Here is a 9465-nt window from a genome sequence, read left to right as displayed (position 1 = left end):
CCACGGGCCAGACTGCTAGTGCCAAAACCCTGCTGGGCTTCGCGTCTTTGGAGGTGACTTCCTACCAAAGCCCTGCCCATGGGCACACCTGCCCTGCCCTGCCCTGGCAGCACCAAGTTTGGACCCACATGGTGGCCACGGTGGCAGGGACAGGACCTGTGCCGGTGGCACGGCGGAGCCAGCAGCTCCCCTTGCTAGGGTGAGCTATGCAGAGCCCCCAAGCCCGGGTAGCGGGGAGGGGAGTGGGTTTGGGGACACAAATGCAAGAAGATGTTCAGGGGCCTAATCCACTGAAGGTTTCTTGTGTGTTTAACCCATCTTGATGCACGCGTATAAGACCGGATAAAAGAACTGAATGTCTGTAAAGGAGCACTGAGTTATCCCAGCCCTCCTCCCACACTGCTGAACGTGGGCATGAGGGACAAGCGCTCACACGGGGATGCTCTTTTATTTATTTATTGGGGGAAGAAAGCATTGGTGCGAGTGACACTTGTGAAGCCTTTGAAAAAAAATTACTGTCTGATTACGCTAAGATTAAAAAAACTAAGCCACAGTCATCTTTATCTCCTCGGTCCATAATCCTGCTGCCACCCAGCAGGCACTGCCCTGCACAGCCAGTTTGTATTTTCTTACAAGGTGGTTCTGGGGAGCTCCCAGAAATTTGGGGTGCCGTGTCCCCAGGCAGCACAGTGGCCTCTAGTGGCAACTGCTCGCATCCAGCCCTGGGGAAGGAAACCTGCAAATGAACCTTGGGGGGCTGCTTGCTCCCCAGGAAAATTAGAAGCAGAGTCCAAATTGCTGGAGGAGAGGCATCCCTGCATGGGGGGTGGCTCGGTGCCGGGCAGGGTCCTGAGCGCACCCACCAACCCCGTCTGAGCCAAGCAGCTGCACCTGGGACCCCCCACCCATGCCCTCCGCCCACAGCCCTGCGGACTCATTTAAGCTCAGGCCTGGGCACCCAATCCTGCCCTAGTCCATGGGGTGCTGGTCTGCAGCCCTAGCCCCTGCGTGGCTTGTGCTGTAGGCAGGCCATCTCCAGTGCCCTCTCCTGGAGGGACATCAGAGCTATGTGGCAGCTCTGCCTCCTGCATAGACCTCAGACCTGGGTTGCAGTCTTGTCCCTGGCTTATGTCCTGCAGCTTCAGTGTCCTACAGGTTTGGGTCTCCTAATGGCACCCTGTGAGCAGCCTGCATGCCTAAGGAAAGGTGACTTGTGCTATACTCTCTTCTGTATAGGGGCACAGCTGGGGCTTGCTTTCTTCAACCTGATCACCTGTTTCTAAAAAGCTTGTAGGTCCTTTATGGCTTTGAAGTCTTTCTCCCTCTGCTGAGTTTGGCTGGAGCTGCTTGAAGGACTGGCTAACACATCAGCCTCCCCAGGAAATCAAGCTGAGTGTGTCTGGTGAGGCAGGGTCTTGAGGGCTTCCTTTGGGCAGCGGTCCTGGGAGTAAATCTTGGAGACTGAGTGTAGCTAAAGTTAGCCCTTTTAGTGCTTGGTTTCATGCTTCCTTTAGCTCCTGTGTGGGGTAATAGCTTCATTTGTTTCTTTGCAGAAGAGAAAAGTCTCCAGCTCCTACAGGGCAGGTAGGTGGTGGTCTTAGTGTCACAGTAAGGGTGTCCTTCCTTCCTGGAGCAGTTTCATCTTTTGGCTTTGTTGTAAGACCTAAATGACCTCATATCAGGAGCAGAAATAAGTACCAAGTCTTGCCTGGTAGTCTGTGCTTTCATGCAATGCTCTTGCCCCATTTCCCTGAGGTTTTCTTGCTGTGGGTTAGGAAACCCTTCCTTTTCCACCAGAAGGTTTGCCTTCAAGTGGCCCAGTCCCCCGTGCTGCCGGGAGGGAGGACTGCTGGCCTGCAGCCCATCAGCAGCAGGAAGGGACCCAGGCAGAGGGTACGCCCACATCTCGAGCACCCTGGATGTTATGAAGGCCATCGTCAAAGAAAATGTGGGGCTGGATCTGGGCGAGGATGGGCCCCTTGGGAGCCCCATCCATGAAGAAAGCCTCGTCGATGGCCAGACCCCACTCCCGGAGCGTCTTGATGGCTCGGATGCCCATGTCCCGGCCACTGCGGGCGGTCACCAGGTAGGTGCGGATGGGGGATTGTTCTGGGCTGAACTTCTTGCGGATCTTCCCAAGGTGCATGGCAAAAGCCTTCAGGGGACCCTGGAAGCACAGGAAGATAATTGGGAGTGGGGGGGAAATAAGGAGACATCTACTCTGCTTGTACAAACCACTTGTTCCTCTTCCAGGGTCTCTCAGGGCTCTGCAGAGAATAAGGATGCCTCTGGGGTGCAGGATTGGGCAGTGCTGGGACCAGTGCTGTGCACTGGGGTGCTTGGGAGGACGGTGAGCATTGTGGTGCTCATACAAATCCCAAAGTGACCAGGAAGGTACATCCCAGTGAGCAGTGCCTCTGGATCTGAGTCCTGCAGGGACTTGCACAGCAAGAGGTACCAGCCTACAAAAGGTGAAGTGGAGGTAACCACAACCCTGGAGCTGATGCTCACTTATAGGAAACATTGGGCCAGGTCCGTCCCCAGTAGGACTCCAGATCAGGCCCACACCTGGGACAGAGTGGTGGATACAAAGGGAACCTGTAAGGATTTGTGCTTTTTCAGCTACTCGTGGCAAAGCCCTAGTGGGAGAGATGGGTGTAGAGCCTGGGGATGCCCATTGAAGTGGGGTGCCTTGCTCACCTCTCCCATGGGCACGGCCTCCATTGCCCGCTCGTACTGCACTGCCCCCTCCAGCCCCTTCCTCTGGAAGACCTGGTCCGTCTCGTTGGAGAAGAGCACGGCATCCCCATCGAACACCACGCGGAGCGGGGTGCTGGGGGCCTGCACCTCTTGCTGGAAGATAAGCGCTGCCGAGACCCCTGCGAGACAGAGCAAGGTGGGGCTCAGGAGGCACACCCCCATCCTGGGGGCAGCTCGTGCATGGCCAGCTCGCCCCCCCCGCACATCTGCCGCGGCCCCATCCCACACCGCAAATGTTGGGGTCTCCAAGGCAGGGGTCTTTCTGGGGGGTCAGCCCAGGCTTTCTAGGGCTGTGTTATCTACCCATGGGGATGGACAAGAAAGCCCTGCTGCCCAGAGACTGGTGTCTGGAGAGATACTTGGTCTGCTAAGAGATGACGGGTGGCTGTGTAGGCATGAGCAGCCCTCCTCCTGGTGCTTCCTCACCCTGCCAAGCCTGGCTTTAATGCCCAGATTTAGCACTCTGCTGTGACTAACAGGGACTGGCACCTCCACTTGATTGGGGTAATTGGCTTAATTACAGGTCTCTTCCTCCAGGCTGCTCCCTGCCCACCTTCATCCATGGACTGAGGCCCCCGGATGAGGGACACTTGTCAGAGCAATGATACTCTTCAAGGAGGCTCCAGGAATGTGCTGTGTAGCGAAGGAAAGCCCAGGCTGCAGATGGCTTGCTCCTGACCTTGAAGGACCTTGGCCAGCTGATGGGCTCATACCCAAGCAAATTAATAAGGAGGTGATTAACCCCATTAGAGCTGTTGGAAAGACTGCACTCCCTCCGATCCAGGTCAAGCATGTGCTTACATCTATCACGGAAAGCATGGTAACTCTGCATGCACCAAGAAAGCAAATTTCTATAGCATCCTCAGAAAGCCCTTGGAATTGCTGAGGCACTCTCATTGATCCAGGGAGCAGCAACGGGCAGCATCCTTGGTTAGAAAGGCTTCAATGTCAGGCAGGGAGTGACCAGCCCATGGCAGAGCTACGGCCAGAATTATGCATAAAGCACTTGGCGACTTGTGAAGGCATCTGAGAAACCCTGGTGTGTTTGCAGGCCACTGGTGAGGACAGAAGAGGAGACTGAACTGTTCAGCACCATACTGGTAATCAACATGCCATTCACCCCCTTACCCTTGTGAGAGTACGGGCTCTGGCATTGCCTCTTGGTTCTGGGCTGCTTGGGGAAAGTGTGGTGGGTTTGGGGACGTGGGACGGAGGGGAGAACACACCTCTCCGGAGGGCATTGCAGACATCTGTCCTGTCAGCCGAGAGGAAGAGTTTGACCCCGTGGGACTTCAGGTACTGCGTGGAGTCCTCATCGCTGACAAAGCAGAACTTGGAGATCTCCAGGCCTTCAGGTCAGGGGATGTGAGCAAAGTCTGTTATGGGCCAACATCTTCCTCACAGCCCCCCCTCCCCTCCCAGGGTCTCGGCGTGCTTTGCTGCAGAGCTCAGGGCAATTAATTTCCCAGTGCTGTGTGGGGACCCTGCCCCTATTCTTGCTGCATCTTCTTGCCCCGTTGTCCTACAAAGCTGCAGAGTGCAGTCAAATATTCCCTTCATCCCTCTCTTAAATGAGCCTTCCTGACATCACTGTGGGATTTAGTTTTTCTTAAGAGCTCTGTTTCTTTAGTAGCTGCCTGAGGATGCCCAGGCTGTGTGAAATGCTGCCAGACCCCCTGGTGCAAAGGATACGGCCGAAGGGAGCTGGGCTCTGCCAAGGAGCCTGTAGCCTGGGTGTGCTCCGGCACCCTGGGCAAGCTGCATGGGGCTGGCAGGAATTGGGCTTGTTTCCAAAATAACCCTTTCCCCTTGTGTCCCCTGGCTCTGTATTTGCCACTGATGCTCCACTGTGATGCCTTATCTGCTTCTCAGCCTCCCAGGGGGAAGCAGACATCCCCGGGGATGGGGTACCCCTTACCGTAGTGCTTGGCGCTCTTGACGATGCGCACGCCGCTCTCTGGGCTGTTGTTGGAGAGCACCAGGATGTCAAAGAGGTCCTTCTCTGCCGGGTTGCTCTCCAGGATCTTCTTGTTCACATACTGTGCTGCCTGCAAGGAGATGAGACTCTCTTGGAGGGGTGTGACTGCAATGGCTTTGCCGGGGCTCTTTTGCGGTTAAGGTTAGTGGTTTGTGCTGCATCTGTCAGCTATGGCAAGGCTAGTGTGTTGTGGAGAGCCAGACAGAGCAACCATCCTGCAAAAGACATTGCTAGGAGGGCAGGGAGCAGGATACCCCACCAGCAGGGAGGTAGACATGTGGGACTGGTGAGGAGCACAGGTCTCAATGCCCTGCAAGAGGCCAGGCCAGGCATATTTGCACCCCATGATGGGAGTTGAGACCTAAAGCTGGGAAAGCTGAGCTTTCACCCCATCCTATGAGTGTCTGCTTGTGCCTCTGGCCAGGCGTGGGGCTCACCTGGATGAAGGCAAAGGCCGTGCCCGGTGGCAGGGGCTTGTCCTGGTTGGCCTGCTGGTGCCTTGTGTACTCCTCCTTGCCCTTCTCCAGGTAGAGCTTGTGCTCCTCCTCCAGGTTGAAGATAGCTCTGGTGGTCACCGCAATGACAAGTGCCTCACTGGGGTCTTTCTGGAGGACAGGGAGGAAAGAGGGGTTGGGGGACAGCAAAGAAGGAACTTGAGGAGGTGGAGCGAGCAGGGGGACCCAGGGCTCCACCAGCCAGGGTGGTGGTGTTGGGTGTTGGAGGCATCACCCATGCGTCATGGTTCCTGATGCCAGAGGGCCTTTGGAGAAGAGGTACCAAGCCCAATCTTCATCTTCAGGCCACCAAGGATGGGGCAGGCAGTTGTGAAACCCTAACCTGTCCGGTAAGTGCCATGTGCTCTGAGGACAGCTCACACCAGCGGGGATTGCTTCATAATTTTTGGTGTTTGTGGGCACAACACAGCCATAGTCGCCTGTTTGTGCTGAGCTGGGCACTGCTGGGTTTCTCTGCTTGTACTGGTGGTTTTACCCTTTTGTTTATGTCTGTTCTGGAGAGTCTAATAAAGTCTCTATAGATGTACAGAAGCTGCTGTTTTTTCCATGGCTGCTCCAAAATCTAAGTGTGAACAAATGCACCCATCCTATCCATGTAACTGGGGGTTCAGTCCTGCAACCTCTTCCCATGTGGAAATCACACAGATCTCACTGGGACCAGGTGCCCAGCAGTCCTGTGCCAGGCCACTTCTGCTGAAACCTAGGCACAAACAATTCAAGCCACCACCACTCTGGGTTGTGGTATGTCCTCTCCTGCGGTGGCATTTCAAAATTTGCTTTAGACATACAGGATGCATGTTTTGTAACGAACAACCTTTTACCTGTTTCACATCGGTGTTTATGACTGTGCTTTCAGGCTCTGCCATCTTCAACTTTCAGCCTCAAAGAGAAAATATACAATTAAACAGTGCATTATAATACAGCCAATCTAGAGAGGGGGAAGAGTGGGAAAGAAAGGGGACATCCCAGCCCAAGTGAACCTGCTTCTGCTGACAACAGTTCTGCTCTGAGAAAGCCTGGCCTGATAGTTGCAATTAAATATGAAGTGGCTTTTAATCACAGATCACCACTTTTTTTTTTCCTCTCCAAAGAGTATTTTTCTCCAGGGGGAACTGCTCAAAGCGGTTGTGAAGCTCTTCCCAGCAAAATAAGTCTGTCTTTACGCACCGTAACAAGGCTCGCAGATTGATTAGAGCTAAAAAGCCAAAATAGGTCAATCTTATGGGTAGGCTTCTAGTTCACATCCTTATTGCCTTTCTTGCTACTTTTTTTGTCTGAATGGTGAATTTGTATCCACAAATAAGCAACTTCACTGTGTGAGCCGCTCATTTGCAGCTGCAAAAGGCCTGAGTAAGTAGAGATGTGTGGTGAGGGCTTGGGTGCAGGATGGGATCCTGCTGATGGGGCTGGTCTGCTCCTCCGCAGCCCTCTGAGCCAGCTCCTACACTAAAGGTCTCTGTGCGGGCTGTGCTAACCCAGGGCTGGCAGATGGAAGTCATGAGGGGTTACATGGTCTGCCTGTGCCTAGCAGCTGAATAAGAAATCACATTTATTTTTGTACATCCAGGTCCTGTGGTTTCTGTAACTGCCACGCTGTACACTTCATTTCTATGTGCTGGTCAGTGTTAGAAGTGGACTTCTAGGATTCAGCGTGTGGGATGGGAACTGTTCCCATTCCCACCGAGGGGCATCCCATGGGGGTTGTTTCCACCCAGCAGCTCCTACAAGTATGCTGTGGGGTTTCTCTGGAGAGCAGAGGCAGCAATGATCTCTCTGTACAGATGTGCTGGGAATGGCAGGGGGCTTAAAATTTAATTTACCAGTTCATGCCCTACCTGATTACTGGGTTGGGGGGCTGTGCAAGCATAGACCAAAGCCAGCATGCAGTGTAAAGGGGAAGTCAGTGTCTCCAGGGAGACCTTTCTTTTGCCCCATTTTCTTGAATTCATTTTTATTATTCAGGGGCTGTGCAAAGTGTTGCCTGGGCTGGTAGGAAATGCACTCAGCCGATGCCAGCCCCAAGAGCCGGAGCCTTGCCATGGGGGTTCAATGTTTGCATGCGTACTCCCCGACTGCCCCCGGGGTGGAAAGCCCAGCTGGCAGGGCTGCTCCCCCAGCCAGGGCGTGCCTGGAAAACCAGGAGATGCTGAGCATCCCTCTGCTTCTTCCCCCCATAACCCCTGCTGGGAAGGGGTTTCCTCCCACAGAGCAGGGCAGAGGGTGGCAACCACCAGCCCTTGTCTGCTGTGCAGCGAGAAGCTTTCCTCTGACCGAATTTCAGCCGAGCACTTTTCTGAAAATGAAACGAGAGGAGGTCAACGGAGCTGAGCAGTCCTTCCCAGAGGGAGGATAACACCTCTGATTTCTGCTCTGTCCTTCCAAGTGCTGCAAACCGACCCTGACTTCTCCTTTCCATCTACCAGCCCCTAATAACTGCAGTGTGGTTTACATACAGATATATATACACACACACGCACACACCTCCGCTGCGAGCACCCCCCATGCACACAATACCAGACATGCAGGAAAGCGTTTCAGGCGGATGCTGCCTGGTCCCCGCAGCTCATCCTACAGCCACGTAGCACAGAGCAGCTATCACCCCACCGCACGCAGCCAGGATTTTGCTAGAGAGAAAAGCCCAAACTCACCGCAAGCGCCTCTGCTCCCTGGTGCAGCCTGTCCAGTGGCAGCATCTAAACTTTGCCCAAGATGCTGCCGTTTATATTTCCCCCTCCCCGCGCTGGCAGGAAGCAGGCGGGAGCCAGGCTGGGGTGCAGCTCCGCTCCCCGGCGTGCTGGGATTTGTAGGCAGCTGGGTGGGTTGGCGTCATGCTTGGGCCAGACTGCATTTCCCAGCCGGCGCCGCACAGGCGGCTCACGGCCGCCCAGGCCTGGCCTCGGCCATGGCTGCGCTCTGCGGAAGGGGCTCAGCCCTGGTCCTGCTTTTCGGGCTCCCTCGGAGTTGTGCCACCGCTGCTCGCTGCCCACAAGCACTGCAGTGATGTCTATTTCTGTAGCTGGGGTATTTATAGCGTGCCTCCAGACCTCCCATTTCCCAGCCCTTGAATACACAATGGTTGTGGCTAATCACTTTTGCAATTTTACTGTGATGTTTTTGGGTCCCTTTCCCCTTATTTTCTGAAAGCTGCCTCTTACACACTGCCCTGAGCAGGGGTGATTTTTGGGCTGGGCTCTTGCTTTTCCACAGGTGGGCTGTGCGGCACCCAGCCCTGCGAGGCTCATGCTGCCGGGGTATTTCAACACCCCCTTTCTGCCCAAGAGTGAGATTTCGGGGGTGTGGGGGGAGGCTGACACAGAGGAGCGGCTGCCATCCTACAGCTTTTCCCTTGCCCAGCCGGGGCACATCCCTGCCCCGCTGCTGGAAGATGACCCAGAGCAGCAGCATCCCCAGCCCGGCTCCTGCCGAAGGAGACCATTAAGGCCAAGCAGCCGTCCCCCTGCCTGGCACCAGCTTATCACCAGCGTCACCAAATCTCCTCCTAAAGCGTGGGCTGCAACCCGGGTCCTGCGCAGCTTGGCTTCACCGAGGTGCTTCTCTTTAGCAAACAACCTGTTGAAAAGGCTACTGATATGCTCAGCTTTTAGCGTGCATATGCAAACCCTCTTTCCGTGACTGTTTTTTTTGGGCATGTTCCCTTTTACCCCTGCCCCCTTTATGCATTTCTCCCATGCATCCTCTGGGACTGCCAGTTTAGACCAAAAAGTGTTTTGGCACCTATGTTTCCCCCCTGGAGAGGTTTGCTGCAGCATCGTTCCTGCATCATTCCAGAGCAGCATCTGCTCCTGGAGACGATACCTCTCTGAGCAGCAGATGTGCAGGGTGCTTGCGAGTGGGGCCGTGTTTCAGGTGGCCGAGGGGCAGCCCCAGCACCTCTCCCATGGCCAGGCACCCGGTGTGGCAACGCTTTGGTGGCCATGTGAAAATCTGGCAGGACCGGTGAGCCAGGGTGGCTGGGGAGAGCTGGGACGGGTCTGGTTTCCGGGGCCTCTTCCCCCATGTCCGCGTCAGCCATCGGGCACCGCGGTACCGCTCCCTGCTTCCAGCACCGCCCCACATTTCCGTGGTGACAAGGCAGATTTTGGGCTGAGTTTGCTGAATTGGCAGCAAGGGAAGAAGCATGCAAGCATAAATTTAATGCGACAGGGATGCCAGTGAAATTGCACCTGGCTGTGTGCCTGGTGCTGCTCCCAT

The 9465-nt window shown here is 55.1% G+C and overlaps 1 protein-coding gene across 1 annotated transcript; it reads right to left on the bottom strand.

Annotated features, from left to right (window-relative positions):
• Window positions 1–1844: 1844 nt before the first annotated feature.
• Window positions 1845–6125, bottom strand: LOC104257504 (cytosolic 5'-nucleotidase 1A). Its single transcript, XM_009812285.2, has 6 exons — window positions 6075–6125; window positions 5176–5343; window positions 4679–4808; window positions 3987–4109; window positions 2701–2879; window positions 1845–2167 (listed from the first exon to the last, which is right to left on the bottom strand). The coding sequence occupies exons 1-6, from the start codon at window positions 6117–6119 to the stop codon at window positions 1865–1867; spliced, it is 948 nt and encodes a 315-aa protein (XP_009810587.2). The 5' UTR covers window positions 6120–6125; the 3' UTR covers window positions 1845–1864.
• Window positions 6126–9465: the final 3340 nt, after the last annotated feature.

Source organism: Gavia stellata, chromosome 17 (assembly GCF_030936135.1).
Source record: "Gavia stellata isolate bGavSte3 chromosome 17, bGavSte3.hap2, whole genome shotgun sequence".
Lineage (NCBI taxonomy): Eukaryota > Metazoa > Chordata > Aves > Gaviiformes > Gaviidae > Gavia > Gavia stellata.
This window is presented reverse-complemented; position numbering and strand designations above follow the sequence as displayed.